At 40.6% G+C, this 18,710-nt stretch overlaps 1 protein-coding gene across 1 annotated transcript in view; it reads right to left on the bottom strand.

Moving 5' to 3' along the window:
* ITGA1 (integrin subunit alpha 1) overlaps window positions 1-18,710 on the bottom strand; it is a gene marked incomplete in the record, with an annotated part of 198,473 nt that overhangs the window by 61,170 nt on the left and 118,593 nt on the right. Inside the window, 5 exon segments of the mRNA XM_073622297.1 lie at window positions 1,134-1,264; window positions 1,365-1,595; window positions 7,601-7,744; window positions 9,663-9,805; window positions 14,776-14,920. Coding sequence (XP_073478398.1) covers window positions 1,134-1,264; window positions 1,365-1,595; window positions 7,601-7,744; window positions 9,663-9,805; window positions 14,776-14,920 — 794 coding nt within the window.

The following is an 18,710-nucleotide window of genomic DNA, read 5'->3' as shown; positions in this document are numbered from 1 at the left end:
GGGACAGGCAGGAACAGGCAGGAACAACCGGGCTTTTTACATTATAGAAAGGGACAGATTAGATAGAACAAGAACTATGCTGTTTAGCCTGCTATAGGGAAAAGGATCTCTTTTTTTTTGTAGTAAGTATGATATTGTATATTTCATTTTTAATAGCATGTTCTGCTATATTGGATATACAAATTTGCTTGTTTTGGTTTCTTATATTCAAAGCAAATCTATACTCCATTTTAGACTTTCACAGTGGGGGAGGGGCATCGATAGTTTCAAAAAAATAGCACCTGAATGACCGCAACATACAGGGATATACAATGCAATACTGACATATAATCACACACATAGGTTAGACTTGATGGCCTTCTATCTTTTTTTTTCAACCTCACCTACTATATGTAACTATGTGCTATGTAACAAGTAAAAGCCTGCCTAGAAGAAGACACCCATTATTAACTTTATTAACCAAGAAAGTCTCCTCTGTGCTCCACCCTGATTTAGTTTCACTTTTATTGTCACCTGGCTTTCCTTAACTGCTAATACTAAACTCTGCAAATCACAAAACCTCGTTTCCAATGAATGTGTCTTACTGGCCACTCAATAGACAGTGGAACAACAGTTGGCAAGATCTGGCTATGAAGTTAGAAGCAGTCAGACCCCAGTAGTGAACAGGGGCACAAAAGGACTGCATAATGTTTTGCCATAGTCACTTAATATATAGATGATAAAAGATTTGTAATTATAACAATGATAACCACAACAACAGCAAAAATTAGCTATTATATTTTCTAGCTGAACAGATTTGGACAGATTTACTGAGGTGTCAAATCTGGTTCTGACCAAAAATTAAAACAAAACAGTTTGTTAATTGTTTTTAATTTTTGGAGGTGAAATGTAAACTTTTCAGCCACTAGTTCACGATTTGTTCCGAATGCGTATCCTAGGAATCTTCCTCGAACCTAAAGTTTAGGCAAACTTGAACCTCATCCTGAATCAGCTCACTGAACTTCTAGCAGGATCAACGGGTATAAAAACCTGTATGATGGTTTCAACTGTTTATTGAACAAATCAAAAGGAAGTAAATAGTAGAAGTTCATTGTCAGGGTTTACATTGACTTTAACTCGACTTCAAAACTTACCAAAAAAGAGAAGCACCTCCAAGACCTCCAATTGTTACATCCGTCAGTCCATCCCCATTCAAGTCCATTTTACCATCAATAGACTGACCAAAAAATTTGACTTTTTTCCCATCTCCGCCTGATGGAATACGCTGTTAGGAATCAAACAAAACCACTCTTTTATATCAATAGCTTTTACTGATCTTAAGTACAAAGTATGAGGCCAACAAATACAGTTTTTTTGACACATACCTGAGCATAGTCGCTTTTTATTGTTTTTGCATTTCCATGATAAATATACACAGCTCCTCTGTGATCTCCCTCTAGAGGAGCACCTATAGCTACATCATTATAGCCATCCAGGTTGAGATCTGTCACAGCTGCAATAGCCGTTCCAAAGCGAGCCCCACAGGGTTCATTTTCCGCTTCTTGTTTGCAGGTTTGGTTCATGGGCTCCAAACTCATCTCATGCTTAAATGTCTCCTGTGAAGACAAAGTATGTGTGAACATTATCTACTTAGTAGGAAAAAATGACTTGAAAAATCAATCACTTTAAATTATGTTTCCTAGTTTTCAGAGGAGTGGAAAAGGGTCTACTTCTTTGCTTAGCCTTTACTGCTGCCCATCAGCCCTGAGAAAAGAGATATTTGCATAACGCCAGTGAAACCATAACAGCTGTTGAACTGAACTTCCTGCGTTCCCCATTAGTATGGGTTCTCTTTTATAAAAGAATCTGCTTAAAGGCCATTGACACAGCATTGTTGAAGTATGTTGATATTCTTTTCATGTTAACCACATTGTAGTGTTGTGTGCACCAAAATAAAAAATAGAGCCTTCTTAAAACAGAAGATTGCTTAGCAACCAGTTCCTGTTGCAACAAGTACCTTGATCAAGATTATGTACATTAGCATACAGAGTACAGAAGTCAGGAACATGTAACATACAACCTGGTGTATAGAGTGCAGAGATCAGGAGCATTTAACATACATTGTTGCTCAGCTCAATTATTAGTGTTCACTGGTCATAAATAATCCCTCCCACCAGTGCCAGTAAACAATACCAATCTCAATGCCAATCTTTGAAATAAAGCAACTTGATATTCAATAAACCAGATGACTCTCTATTCTTGAGCCTAGTACACAGGGGCCAAATGTCAGCCAGCATACGGCACGTGTTTATGGCAGCCAGTCTGACAGAAGCTGACTGGCTCATGACCGAAAAAGGTCTGCCGACCGTCTCCTAATCGGTGCCAATGGCTGAGATCGCTGACCGGAGCGTTCTGGTGGGAGGGCCGTCCCCCTGTCAGAACACAATAGCACAGCAAGGGAGATCGCTGTACTAACATTGGATTGTTAGGAGAGTGGCTCTGACCTGAGCTGTCATGTGTATGAGTCTTTAAATAGACAACAACAGGCGCCTTGGCCAATTGGACCACCGACAGGCTTTTTAAAAGTACCCAAACCCACCTAGTTTCTGTTAACTGCCTAAGAAGTATATAATAAAGAAACCCTGCGCTTATCCCATCACCTTTCAAAAAATTATCAATACAAATTGATTAACAAAACAATTTGTGATTCAGAAAATAATAAATAAATAAATAAATAAATAAATAAATAAATAAAGAAGGCTGCAACCCAATAAGTCCAAACACAGGCTTAGTACAAAATAAAGAAAAAACAATGGGACGCTCCTCTAAAATACCAGTATGTGTATACACAATACTTGAACAGTGTATCCAAATCAATTTTAGCAATAATTTAGTAGTGGTCCAGCAAAAATAAAAAATATTGGTACACAAATAAAGTCTTTGCTACAAAATGAAGTCCATGCAATATGTGACAGTTTCAAAAACTTCTTAGTATCCAAACCCAAAGGGCTAATTCTTGTGTCTTGGACAAAACAGGGAAAATAGTGCTTTTAGAAGGAATCTTCCACCACACAAAACACCGGACTAATATAATCTCCGATTATAAAGATCACATTCGATTGAGGTATAATTATTGCAGGAAAGGAGGCTCCTTTCCTAGTTGATGCCTATTATGGGCAAACACATTGGGTGGAACCAACTCTGTGACGTCATTCCGCACAAGCAGGCTGGTGCTGACTGCCACTGTGCACATTACTGTGTTTGTCACGCTGGTTTTTATATTGTCAAAATTGTTGAGAGTAAGGAGTGGCCCAGCACCATCCATCTTACATTGTGGGATCACTTCATTGATCGGGATTGGAACAGAGGGAGTCTCCTTCCTACTGATGATTTTCTAATTATACCTCAAGTGAATGTGATCTCTATAATCGGAGCTCATATTAATCTGGTAAGAGGCGTGTGTTTTATGTGGTGGAAGATTCCTTCTAAAAGCACCCTTTTTCTTGTTTTGTCCAAGACACAGTTTAAACACGGCATATTCACTTCAAGAATTAACCCCTTGGGTTTGGATACTAAGAAGTTTGTTTGAAACTTTCACATATTGTATGGACTTCATTTGTTTGTAGCAAAGACTTTATTTTTGTACCAATATTTTGAATTTTTGCTGAATCACTACTGAATTGTTGCTCAAATTGATTTGGATACACTGTTCAAGTATTGTGCATACACATATTGGTATTTTAGAGGAGCACCCAGATCTTTTTTCTTGAACTGCCTGAGAACCCCCCGAAGATTCAGGATCTAGACCACCGTGGCATTGAGAATGACAACTTTCATTCTGTGTGGAACGGGTTATTCTCCATCTGCGCACATAGAAGGTTGTGTTTCTCTGCCCCATAAGGTGATCGTAGCCTCAACAGATGTAAGTTACCTTTCTTTTTTTCCCTATCGTATGAGATACTTAATATTCTTGAGTCAACTAACTACACTGAAAGGACTGCCAGTTCCTCAGAACTTTGCGGACCACCACATCTCACGCCTCAATCCCAATCTCTCCATCCCATTGCTGGTTGGTGGCCCTTTGCTCAGTATTTGGTAGAAGCACCCTTTTGATCTAATACAGCCATGAGTCTTTTTGGGAGAGATGCAACACGTTTTTCACATCTGGATTTGGGGATCCTCTGCCATTCCTCCTTGCAGATCCTCTCCAGTTCTGTCAGGTTGGATGGTAAACGTTGGTGGACAGCCATTTTTAGGTCTCTCCAGAGATGCTCAATTGGGTTTAAGTCAAGCCTCTGGCTGGGCCATTCAAGAACAGTCACGGAGTTGTTGTGAAGCCACTCCTTTGTTATTTTAACTGTGTGCTTAGGGTCATTGTCTTTTTGGAAGGTAAACCTTCGGCCCAGTCTGAGGTCCTGAGTACTCTGGAGAAGGCTTTCATCCAGGATATCCCTGTACTTGGCCGCATTCATCTTTCCCTCGATTGCAAACAGTCGTCCTGTCCCTGCAGCTGAAAAACACCCCCACAGCATGATGCTGCCACCACCTTGCTTCACTGTTGGGGCTGTATTTGACAGGTGATGAGGAGTGCCTGGTTTTCTCTACACATACCGATTAGAATTGGGGCCAAAAAATTCTATCTTGGCATCATCAGACCAGAGAATCTTATTTCTCACCACCTTGGAGTCCTTCAGGTGTTTTTTAGCAAACTCCATGCAGGCTTTCATGTGTCTTGCACTGAGGAGAGGCTTCCGTCAGGCCACTCTGCCATAAAGCCCCGACTGGTGGAGGGCTGCAGTGATGGTTGACTTTCTACAACTTTCTCCCATCTCCCGACTGCATCTCTGGAGCTCAGCTACAGTGATCTTTGGGTTCTTCTTTACCTCTCTCACCAAGGCTCTTCTCCCCCGATAGCTCAGTTTGGCCGGACGACCAGCTCTAGGAAGGGTTCTGGTCGTTCCAAACATCTTCCATTTAAGGATTATGGAGGCCACTGTGCTCTTAGGAACCTTAAGTGCAGCAGAAATTTTTTTTGTAACCTTGGCCAGATCTGTGCCTTGAAACAATTCTGTCTCTGAGCTCTTCAGGCAGTTCCTTTGACCTCATGATTCTCATTTGCTCTGACATGCACTGTGATCTGTAAGGTCTTATATAGACAGGTGTGTGGCTTTCCTAATCACGTCCAATCAGTATAATCAAACACTGGACTCAAATGAAGGTGTAGAACCATCTCAATGTTGATCAGAAGAAATGGACAGCACCTGAGTTAAATATATGAGTGTCACAGCAAAGGGTCTGAATACTAAGGACCATGTGATATTTCAGTTTTTCTTTTTTAATAAATCTGCAAAAATGTCAATGTGTTTTTCTGTCACTATGGAGTGCTGTGTGTACATTAACCACTTTGCCGTTTGCCATATAGCAGAATGACAGCGGCAAAGTGGTTTCAATATCCTGACTGGGCGTCATATGATGTCTGCAGGATATTGAGCCGCTGCGCGCCCCCGGGGGTGCGCATCGCGGCAAACGTTGTTGCGGGATGTCAGTCTGACATCCCGCAATACCGATCTAGGTAAAGAGTCTCTGACGGAGACTCTTTACCACGTGATCAGCCGTGTCCAATCACGGCTGATCACGATGTAAATAGGAAGAGCCGGTGATCGGCTTTTCCTAACGCGCGTCTGACAGACGCAAGTAGAGGAGAGCCGATCGGCTGCTCTCCTGACAGGGGGGTCTGTGCTGATTGTTTATCAGCACAGCCCCCCCTCGGATCCCACCCAGGACCACCAGGGAAGCCACCCAGGACCACCAGCGAAGCAATCCACACTGGACCACCAGGTATGCCCCCTAGACCCCCAGGGAAATACTAATCAGTGCCCAGGCAGCTGTCAATCAATGCCCAGGCAGCTGCCAATCAGTGCCCACTCACAATGCTTACCACTGCCAGTGCCACCAGGGATGCGTATCAGTGCCGTGTATCAGTGCCGCGTATCAGTGCCCAGCAGTGCCGCCTATCAGTGCCCATCAGTGCCACCCATAAGAACCCATCTTTGCAGCCTTTCAGTGCCCATCAGTGTCGCCTATCAGTGCCCATCAGTGCCCACCAGTGCCCACCAGTGCCCACCAGTGCCCCCCATGAGTGCCCATCAGTGCCGCCTATCAATGCCCATCAGTGCAGCATATCAGTGCCACTCATCAGTGCCGCCTAAGAGTGCCCATCAGTGCCACATATCTGTGCCCATCGTCAGTGCCCGCTCATTGGTGCCACCTCATCGGTGCCGCCTTATCGGTGCCTGTCAGTGACGCCTTATCAGTGCCCATCAGTGAGAAAACTCACTTATTTACAAAATTTTTTAACAGAAACAAAAGCAAAACTTTTATTTTTTCTAAATTTTTGGTCTTTTTTTATTTGTTTCGCAAAAAATAAAAACCACAGAGGTGATCAAATACCACCAAAAGAAAGCTCTATTTGTGGGAACAAAATGATAAAAATTTTGGGTACAGTGATGGATGACCGCGCAATTGTCATTCAAACTGCGACAGCACTGATAGCTGAAAATTGGTCTGGGCAGGAAGGTGTATAAGTGCCCTGTATTGAAGTGGTTAATGAGGAAAAAAAATGAACTTAAATGATTTTAGCAAATGGCTGCAATATAACAAAGAGTGAAAAATAAGGGGGTCTGAATACTTTCCTTCCCCACTGCATATATATATATATATATATATATATATATATATATATATAAATATATATTATATATAGTCCTATGTGCTTTTATATCTGCCATATATATATATATATATATATATATATATATATATATATATATATATATATATATATATATATATATATATATATATAAAAAATACACTCTTCAAATGTGCTTTAAAATGCATGGTTTTCCCTTTCACGAACAAGGAAATAATGACGTTATGATGGTTTTGATGTTGGGCTGGTATAATAATGCTATGGGGCTGGTATGACATTTTTTCCAGATATGGTTTTTATTCCCAGTCCGGCCCTGCTTATAGCACACGGAGGTTCCACTCCCACTGACACATCTGCCGGCTTCTCTGCTGTTAAACTCACACTATATTCCTTGCTCACCAGCCATACATGCTCCTCAAGTAGCTGGGGTCCCCTTTCAGCTCTCCTATCTCTCCATCTGCCAGAACACACAAGCTATGAGAGCTTGTAGCACTGGAGGCTCCTGCTGCCACATGCAAATCCGCTTGCTACTCAGCTGTCAAGCTGCTTAGACTTCTGGAAAAGGGATGTGATAACATGAGGTGAATGCTCTGACATTGATACGTTTCGCTCTTAGGGATATACAGCTTCGTCAGGACAATTAGATTTTACACTGATAGCTTATTTTAAGGGGAAACCCCTCCTCCTACCTTTACCCTCTGTCAAATTTGAAGTGAACAACTCTCCCATGCCTGTATATAGTCAATAGAAAATATAAACCAGCAAAACAACAAAAGTATATACATAAATGTGAGCTGGTGGTTCACCCCTCCCGAATCAGAGAGGTGAATATAACTCAGAGAGACTGCCAGTAAGTAAAATGCTAACTTACATCCTTATCAAATCACATAAATATCTGAAAATGCTAACCTCCTGAATGCTATAGACGTACACTTTTCCTTGTTCTTGTTTTTCAGCTCCCATAAACATTGGTGCGCCAACCAGAAGAATGTCACTGACATCATCTCCATCTATATCTACTGTGGTAAGGACACTTCCAAAATAAGACCCAATCTAAAAAAAGTGGCATTAGCAAAACAAAGATATATGTTAAGGTATTGCAATCCTTTAATGTATATAGAAATTACAAATTTGACAGTCTCTACAAAGTACATAGACAGATGGTACAATCTATTGTTTATAAAGATTTCACACATACTGCAGCCAGTTTGGGTGGAAGAAGATTAATCTACATGTTGTTGGTGTGTTGTGTTGTGTATTTAATATTGATTTATAGATTTGCACAAAAAAGCAATCACAAGCTTTTTTTACAACTGATCAGTTTACCTTTAAAGCTGAGGTTTAGGTATGGAATTGTTTACACATTTACATTGGTTAATCTTGGACCAGTGTAAGTTTATATGTGCCATGCCTGTGTGAACCCCATGAAAGCTGAAAATCAATGTAGTAGGTACAGCTACTCAAGTGATCTTCCCTAGCTTCCAAGTCCTAGCCAAGTGGCTGCCCTACTGTATTGTGAAAACACAAGGGTGATTGCTAAGTACAGGCATTATTCAGGGAACCGATTGCATTTTCTCAATGCCTGCAAAGCGTTCTCTGATTGGATGAGGTCGGGCGGTGACATCACAATCTTCACCTCATCCAATCAGACAAAACTTTGCACTAGTAATTGTTATAATTACAAAGGCTATCACCTAAACTGATCATAGGCTTACCTGGGGTTCAATGTAAACAGAAGACCTAATAGATGTATTCTACTTCAATACCTGGCCATAGTAAAATGACGTCCTTGACTTTTAGGGGGGATATCTGAATGATGCCTGCAGCTAGAGGCATCATTCAGATATCATTCTTTGCAGCCGGTGATTCTGTGCACAATAAGAATGATCATAGTGGCAGTTCGGCCGCTTGATCGTTCTTATAGGCGACGGGAGGGGACGTTCCCCCTCTCCCGCCGCCATCCGGTGCTTCTCCAGGCTCTCTCGTTCCAACGGGGGGCCCGGAGAAAGAATCGGCCGGCGCCGGATGAGGACGATAGAGATGGCTGGTGACCAGATGGTCACCAGTCATCTCTATGACCGTCGGAGGCCCGGGTACCCGGAAATAAACGAAGCCACGATCGCGGCTGTCAGCATGAGATTGGTGATTTTTTTTTCCCGATCTCATGCTTTCCAGCCTGGAGGAGAGATGTGGGGTCTTATTGTCTTATTGACCCCACATCGCTCCATAAACAGGACCTGTCACATAGATTCCTATTACAAGGGATGTTTACATTCCTTGTAATAGGAATAACAGTGACCAAAAAAAAAAAATGTAAAAAAAAGTGTAAAAATAAAAAAAAAATTTTTCAGAAGGCGAACGCACACGTAAGTCTCACCCACATATGTAAACGCCGCTCAAACCACACATGTGAGGTATCACCGCGTGTGTTAGAGCGTGTGCAACAATTCTAGCACTAGACTGTAACTCTAAACTGGTAACCCGTAAAAAATTTTAAAGCATCGCCTGTGGGGATTTTTAAGTAGTGAAGTTTGGCGCTATTCCATGATTGTGCGCAATTTTAAAGCGTGACGTGTTAGGTATCTATTTACTCGGTGTAACATCATCTTTCACATTATACAAAAAAAATGGGCTAACTTTACTGTTTTGTTATTTTTTAATTTATGAAACCGTTTTTTTTCCAAAAAAGAGAGAAGTGCCAGAATAGGCCCGGTATTGAAGTGGTTAAATGTTCAACTCATATCTTTAACTATTTTAAAATTCAATCTCAAGACACATGTAATCACGCCAAAATGCAACTAAATCAAATGTGCTTGTATTCCTATTAGGCCAGATACATTTTGGACAAAGCCTGGAGGCCTACCACAAAGGGGAATGTCCTCAGGCACGCCACAACCCATTGAATGACTGGCTCCCCTATGTGCATCCAAAGGGATCAGTTTATTAAATAGTCACAGTAATGGACACTCACCTGTTCTCCATTTAACGTGCCAATAACGTTGATGTCTCTTCCATGCATTTTATAAAGGATAACCTGACCCGTGTGGTTGTATCGAGGCTGTCCTGCAATGTAGATTTCTCCTCCTTTCCCAGAAGCAGAAGTTACAGTATATCCTAAAAATACAAGCATGTGAAGAAGTCAGAACTACATTGTATCAGCAAAGTGCTCGGAAAGGACAGTGTATTATAGCAGAGTAAATACTACGCTGCGCTATAAATATGATCTCATCAAAATTATAAAAATATATAAAAGGTAATAGGAACAATATAAGAAACAGCAGCTAAAATCAGAACAAATTGTAAAATAAATGAATTGAAAAGTGCTGTACTATGTAATATGCACTATACACCCAATGATTGGATACCAAATGTATATATAACATAGAAACACACAAATATTGACCAATGGTGAAGTGCCAGTAAATAATAAATAAAATAAATAAATAAATAAATAAATTTAAAAAAAAAAAAAAAAAAAAAAAAAGGAGGGGACAGGACGGCACGAGGAGCAGTCTATAGCAATAGAGTGGTGCACTAAATGCACTTTATAAATGGGAGTACCCTGTATTAGGGTTTGTTTGCCTGTGTTCATTAAACCTACTACACTATCAAGCGCTTTTATTTTTGCATAAACGGAGGTATTTCACTGAGAAGCCCTGGATGCAGTTTTTTCCCTTCTGAGCCCAGAGGAGGTTTAAATGCGTGTTTAGACTTGGCTTAATCGCTAAGTCGCACGCTCTAAGGTGAGCGTTCACTACTTAGGGGATCACTGGAGGGAGGACACCTTGGCACATTTGAACACCTACCAAGCTGTTTTGTGATTGCATGGACTACCCTGTGTATTGATTAGAAGCACAGTAGGACACTCTGTCTGCTCATGAGCACTTTATTACTTGATATATATATATATATATATATATATATATATATATATATATATATATATATATATATATATATATATATATATATATATAATTTTTTTTCCACTGTGCATTTGAGTTTCCACTCCCTTATTTTTATTTATTTATTATTTACTGGCACTTCACCATTGGTCAATATTTGTGTGTTTCTATGTTATATATACATTTGGTATCCAATCATTGGGTGTATAGTGCATATTACATAGTGCAGCACTTTTCAATTCATTTATTTTACAATTTGTTCTGATTTTAGCTGCTGTTTCTTAGATTGATCCTATTACCTTTTACATATTTCTATATTTTTGATGAGATCATATTTATAGTGCCGCGTAGTATTTACTCATTTATGTTTGCACGAATTGTAAGAGGTGCATAACGCCAGCAGCTTTTTCTTTCTCTATACATTTAATGGTAATCTGGACAGTGGTGGCTCGCAGGATTCTTTGTGTTTTTTGTGTATTATAGCAGGTGCTCATTTATTGTTTAGTGGATACAGAGTCTGTTTTTTGACAAAAATACAATCTTTTTTTGAAAAGTTTTAACTATTGTATTAGGTTACAGATCAATGGCTAAATTTTAAAAGAAGCAAAGAAAAAAAAAGAACCTGTTCTGAAAACACTGAAAAAGCAAAATTTTATAATATTTAAAAAGTAATAAAAAAATAGGCCTGCAAATGCCACTCAGTTCCACAGAAACACAGAGTAAGAGGAAACATTGGCAGAATAGCTGCCACGGCTCCTGGCTGTTGAATAAATGCTAAATAAAGATAATTCCAATTTAATGGCATAAATAAACTGTAGTCCCTTGTTCACACATAATGCCATTTGTATCTTAAATTCAATCAACTGCTCATAAGTGCCACATGACAAATTAATCAATTTTTTGGCATAAACATCTTGTTCACATATACTGGCATGTTCAATATACTTTATTCATTTATGCCCAAGGTATCCCGGTATTTTCCCTAAAAAATCCACAGGGATGAACCATTCTGCAGTCAATTATTGTGGGACATGGAGATGGAGATTGTATGTAAGGCTTCTGACCGGTTTCACCAGTCCCACCTGGCTGCATAAGAGGCAGCTTTATGCATTTAGATAGGTGGAATTTGAGTTGTAGGGAGATAGATATAGATTGTGATATTGAGATTGTGTTTTAATTAATGGGACATTCCATGGTGTTTTAATAATTGTTGTTACGATTATTACTGATTAGTATTCCAATGTTTCTCTTTTCCCTCGGTTTCTATCCCTCACTGAAGGAAAGGGGCAGGGGAGGGGAAGGTACCTGACGTCCTCCTATTTACTAATGACATCATTGGTTGTTAGGACACTGGTGGCTAGAAGGATGTAATGGTACACAATGAAAACCTGTGGCTTTGTGTAACTAATAGGAAGGCTTGAACCACCAGTTGGCTCGTATACAGTTTTTGGGCAATTTTTAGGTATTTTGCCAAGGCACCCCTGAAGACACCCCGGTTGAAAAGGTCTGCTGTAGTGGTCTAGAATCCTGACACCATCAAGATCAAAATAAGGTCTAAAGCCCTTCTTGGATTTGTTGATGCTGAGGGACAGTCCACCACCAGAGGGTGGGGCTGCACCATCTGCCGGGGAGCAGAGGATCAAGTAAGTGAAAGCTCTTCTCCTTTAGACTAGGCAAAATGAGCAATTAACCCTTGCAGTGTGGGAATATCCTCACATCAAGGGATAATTTAACATTTTTGCAATTTAAAAAAGGTCTAACAAGACACAACATTGAAGTTCTGGTACTTTGCATTAGTCAAAAGCAGCATGTTGTAAAATGGGACTTCTGTTTAAATTTAGCAGACACTTGGCAGTCATCCTGCTTCTGGTATTCCAGACTCCATCTGAACTATTGTATTTTACCAGAGCAATTCTGCAATGAATGGATTATAATAGTTCATCCAAAATGTAAGCGGGTTATTTAGCAGCGCAGTAAACCATAGCAGCAAAATATGATTCGACTACTAAATTGAAATCTGATGGCTATAGGTAACTTCTCCTTGTGCTTCAGCTTACAGTGCTTAACTACGTAAGCAGGACAGTGTTCTGAGTGTCCCTTTGGTGGAAATGGGACTGACCATAATGTGCTGTTCCTTTGAATTGTTTGGTCTTTACGTAGACACTTATAGGAAACACCTCCTATTGACCTGTAATTCAGAGTGCATCCTGCCACTGTCTGCGTCTATAGCTGGTTACTGGCATCAGGAAACACAAAACATCACTTGTTAAGAGCATCCATTCAAATGTGAAGACAAAACAATATCACATACACAATCTCTTCAGAGACACGTTCAAGTTTCCTGCCATGAAACGTTATTTAGGTTTCATGTTTCCAGAAAACCAAGAAGTGGGTGGGCAGGGTGTTAGACTATTAAATTGTCATTTTCAGTGTTAGTTTCGTCCAGATTGTTGTTAAAGTAGATATAAAATCTCATATAATCTTTAAAGGCATAGTTCACCTTTTACAGAAACTGGCCGATGCAGACAAGGGTAAAAAAAATACAGTATACTGTGCTGCTTGTAAAATTATTGCTTAATGCAAATGCCATACCTGTGTAGGCAGGTGCAGTATACTTTCTCCATTGCAGGTGGCACTCGACCACAGAGAGAGAGAAAATAAAGAGGAACATAGATCCTCTATGGTTTCCTGGGTCACTGGGGGACTCTGGCAACCATCTTGGGTCAGACAGAGTCTATTTGAGACCCTGTCTCCCAAGCTTGGCATGCATTTCTCATGTGGCTAGTGTAGGAACTGTCAGGGACAGTGATTAGCAACAGGGAGAGGTTCAAGAAAGAGTAGAGACATATCATCCTTTCTGGAAACCTCCCTGTTTGGGTATGGAGCGGCCAGATTGCATTCCTCCTCTCAAGACAGATGCTGTTGGTGCACCCAAAACCTACTATTATACTCATTGCTGCAACATTCTGTGAGTGTACTCAGTCGGGTTGTCTTCCCACCAGGTAGCTGTGCTTTACTGAACTTTAAAGTAATAGTAAAATCTTTTTTTTTTTTTTAATAACAAACATGTCATACTTCCCTGCTCTGTGCAATAAATTTGCACAGAGCAGCCCCAAACCTCCTCTTTTCTGCTCCCCCGCTGGCTCTTCTGGTTCCACTCCCCTGCCTAGTGTCCCTATAGCAAGCCACTTGCTATGGGGGCAATCATACATGCTCACTTCTGAGCCCCGTTCTGAGTGTCCATAAGATACACAGAATGCAGTAAAGTAAAAAACCTTCTGCTTTTACAACCCCTTTAACTTCAATACATTTCTGCTACTGCAGCTGGACATTTACAACGCGTTTCAGGGGCCATGCCACCTTTTTTAAATATCATACTTAAAAAAGGAGGCTGGGCCTCTGAAATGTGTTGTATATGCCCCCTTTTCACCCTTGATAGTTGCTACTTTGATCCAGATGCTGCCAACCTCCTCTGGTGGTCCTGGAGTCCGTGCATGACAGCTGATTGTGTCTGCCAGCAGCACTGCTCTTCACCATATTCACAGTTTTGCAACCCTTCGCTTACCTTACACATGTAAGTGTGATTTTATGATTTTAAAAAATGATATATGCTCGTATTGATGTTTGCGCTGTGGGCATTTTTTTTAACTGCCTAGACTTCAGCTTTAAAAGAAAACTCAATGATCCTGCCATGAAGAACCTTGATCAGACATTTCCTGTAATGGGGTTCTCCTGTTCTATCACATAAACCTCTGGTGGAGAGTACAAGTGGCATCTATTGATACACATAGTGCAAGCATGGTCCACTACTGTCATGCTGAGCAATGATAGCCCTTAGAAGCTCGAGTGAGTGCATACAGTATGTACATTAGACAGAAAGTTTAGACAGTACATTAGACATAAAGTGTCTGAAAGAGGTTAGAGGAGATCAGCAACACTGAGATGGGGTAAGGGAAAAAGGTGAGAACGAGATTCTATGGGAAAAAAATTGTAATTTTATATGATTCATACTACATGTCATCTGTTTAGGATTTACAATTACGTTAATAACGTTTTCTTGGCCCATTTTTAATCCCTTTGTTTACTCCCATTTCTTTACAAACTATAAAATGGCATTAGTGAATTAGATCTCTAGAGAGTCTTAATAAAGTAGCAGCTGAATAGGAATTTCAAACTAACCTAAGTAGGCTGCCAGAGGCTCATTTCTATCTTCACGTCCTGTGTGAAATGAACTATTCCCTGGGGTGACAACGTCATCAGATTTCATCATGACAACTGTCCCATTCCAGTTGTAGGCTCCAACTGCACCAAGCATCACCCAGTCCTAAATCATAGAAAAGTATATTTAGAGAGGTTAATGCAAATCAAGCTATGTGTATTATTATTTCATAAACAACAAAGAACCTCTACTCCTGAGACACCCTAAGGCTCCATTTAGACCTAGGCATTTGGAATGGGGGGGCAGAATCGCCACAATTCTGCCTGCGATTCCAAATTGCAGCAAAGCGCAGAACGTATTTGCGATGCCATTGCCAATGCCATTGTGATGCCATTACTTACAGAATTCTGTCCACAATTCCAAATGCCTAGGTGTGAATGGAGCTCCAGTTTAAGGGAATATTCTATATATTGCATATACCTAGAATTGCCATAAAAGCTCTTTAGTAATTTAAAGAATAACTTAACCCATGAACAAAAATTCAATATTTTGCATATTATAGTCCTTAGATATGGCGACTTCCTTTGTCTTCTTTTAAGCTAAAAATTTTTCAGAAAATACAGAAAAGGCCTTATGAGCCTTCCAGAAATGTAGTGTCCTTGTCACTTCATGTGAGCTGCACAGAAAAATATCTTTCTTCTTAGGCTATTTTCCATAATTTACCAATTGCCCTGGAGATGAAGAGATACACACATGTTTGTAGGGAGGCAACCATGGCTTCCTCTATTGATGCAGTGGAGGAGAGATATAGCTACTCAGGAGAAAATAACAACACAGACTAGTAAGCTGCAATTTGTATATTACATTTTTGGTTTTAGGTTTAGATTTTTACATTTAAATTTTATTAAAATTACCTATGCATGCCTTTTAAAGCGTATTAAATACTGTAAAACTGTGCAATTAAAACAACTACTACAAACTACAAAGAGAACAAAAGGCCAATAGTAAACCCCAAGCAAGAAAGTCTGATAATTGATAAAAAGTTCAGTAATAAGCCAACACATTACAGGAGGGATCATATAGGTGACTTACTTCATCAGGGTTTCAGACTTTATGAAGAAAAGGATATTTAAGACTGGAAAGAATTTTGATTTGAAGACAAATCTTTGAGATTGTGGGATAGCTCTGGCAACTGGGCTGGCAAATGACATTGCTGCTTTTCTGTACAGTATAATAACCTGACACACTTATGCAGAATGCACCTAGATATCTGACATCTTGCTTGCTTGGCTGACCTACTGATATCCCCGTATGAATTCTCTAAAGCTAGGTTCGCACATATGCGGTTAGTGCGACCCCACACCAACCTCATATGTACCTTGATTTGTATGGGCACCAACCGTTCATGCACTCCTGCATGTCTGCTAAAAGGCAACGCGTTTTGCCTGCAGGTGTCTGTGGGTGCAGGAATGTGCACAATTTACACGCATTCTCACACCCGCATATATGTGAACCTAGCCTCAGCGACAGGTTCCCATTGCAGGCATCCCCTGCAATAAATGTTTAATTTTGGTGAGATACCCTCTATGACAGGGGTAGGCAACCTTGGTGGTGAAACTACCAATCCCATTATGCCTCTAGGATTTATACTTGTGTCATCAGTTTTGCAGCAATTCATGGGATTTGTAGCTTCACCAAAGCTGGGCTACCAAGGATACCTATCACAACTAAAGGGATTGCTTTTTCTTCTTACAAAACTGAAACTGATAAGTCTGTTATTATGAAGGTAGATTCCCCCATTTATAAATCTGGCTAACAAAAGGTCATGGTAAGGCAAGTATGATTTTTCTAAATCTGTAATCGGGTTTTTTTAAGATATAGTTTAGTAGAACACGGTTAACTTGAGTTAAATGTCTCCGCAGTCTCCGCAGGCTTCCCACTGTATACACACTTCCCATCCAGCTCGGCAAAGAGGAAACAGCGTGGTGACATCAGGTGTGGCCTATGACGCTGATGTCACCACGCTGTTCCTCTTTGCCGAGCTGGATGGGAAGTGTGTATACAGTGGGAAGCCTGCGGAGACGCCGTTACATTGCGATTGCTTTTATACTTGCTTATTGGATTCGTTTGTAAGTGCATTTTTTATTCATTAAATTTCTTATTGGTTGGAACGATTACACTATGGGAGCTTTTTTTGTTTTTATTCCCGGAGCCATACAGCTTTAGCCGCAGATCCAGTTGCTGGTATAAGTTATTGGGAAACCTTTAATCTCCCATATGCCTGGTCAGACCGTTGTGGTCTTTTGAGTCGGTAAGGAGCCTCATATTCACTTAGGTGTATTCACCTCTTGGGAGATTGGATCTTTTCATCACGGACTTTGGATTATCTTTTTTATGTTTATGAACTTTACATATATTTAAAATTGCACTAATTGTGATGGGACTTTTTTATGATCACTTTTTTTGCTTGTTTGATAACATTATTTGAATGCACAATTCTTTGCACAATCTTTCAGTGGTTATAATAATCTTATGGTATGTTTTTTTGTGGTATCATTTATGACATTATAGTTCACGAATTTTCCATAATAATTTTTTGTTCACAAACAAAAAATTTCTTTTCACAATACTATAGTGCCTGGCTACCACACCAGGGCAGGTGCAAACTGAGCAAAGCAAACAGGTACTTGCGGTTGGCACAGACAGTCAGGGTAGTTTAATGACAGTCCAGGTACAAGGCGGGCAAGGTTCAGAGTAGTCAGAGTTTAATCCGTAGACAGGCAGGGAGACAGAGTTCAAAGAATAGTTGATATCCGATCTGAGGTCATAAACAAGGAAATCCACTCAGCAGAGCAGAAAAAACAGGGAGCTTGGAGCATGTGTTAGAAATGCAATATCAAGCCTAAGACTGCAGGGCGTGGCTAAATTAAATCAGGTTTGGTCTCCACCCAGAGACTGGTCACATCAATCACCTTGCAGGTGGACAGACAGAGAGAATGTATCACAGCCAAAACCAGGATGCTGGAATGAGACCAGCAGCTGTGATGCAGCAGGAGAACTAGACACTCCTGACAAAACCAGACAAAAAACTTATCAAAGAAATAGGAGTGCCCCAAAAATGGTTTAATGTAAAAAAAAAAATGTATTTCTTCTTTAAATTTCAAGTAAAATTTCCAACAAATATCATGGGCTTTGACCTTCCCTCCCACTTTCTCTAATTTCTTTCATCGAGGCTTAACCGCTAAGCCACCGCCCACCGTCATATGACGGCTGGACGAGGCTTCTGTTGTTCTGGGAGGACGTCATATGACGTCCTCGCCCTCCCGAGCCACTAGGGGGCGCGCGCGCGCCGCCGCCCGCTGCGTCACTTGGGACCCGGTGCGCGTGCCCGGCGGCCGCGATGTCCGCCGGGCACCCGCGATTGCCGGGTAACAGAGCAGGAGCGTGGATCTGTGCATGTAAACACAGATCCACGTCCTGTCAGAGAGGAGAGGAGACCGATGGCGTGTCCCTTGTACATAGGGACAGCGATCGGTCACCTCCCCCAGTCAGTCCCCTCCCCCCACAGTTAGAATCACCTCCTTAGGTCATACATTAACCCCTCGAGCGCCCCCTAGTGTTAACCCCTTCCCTGCCAGTCACATTTACACAGTAATCAATGCAATTTTATAGCATTGATCGCTGTATAAATGTGAATGGTCCCAAAAATGTGTCAAAAGTGTCCGATGTGTCCGCCGCAATATCGTAGTCACAATAAAAATTGCAGATCGCCGCCATTACTAGTAAAAAATAAATAAATAATAAAAATGCCATAAATCTATCCCCTATTTTGTAGACGCTGTAACTTTTGCGCAAACCAATCAATATACGCTTATCGCAATTTTTTTTTACCAAAAATATGTAGAAGAATACGTATCGGCCTAAACTGAGGAAAAAATTTGTTAAAAAAAAAAAA

The sequence above is a fragment of the Aquarana catesbeiana genome, linkage group LG01 (assembly GCF_042186555.1).
Source record: "Aquarana catesbeiana isolate 2022-GZ linkage group LG01, ASM4218655v1, whole genome shotgun sequence".
In the NCBI taxonomy this organism is placed as follows: Eukaryota; Metazoa; Chordata; class Amphibia; order Anura; family Ranidae; genus Aquarana; species Aquarana catesbeiana.
Note: the sequence above shows the minus strand (reverse complement) of the source record. Positions and strands in the feature narration are given on the sequence as shown.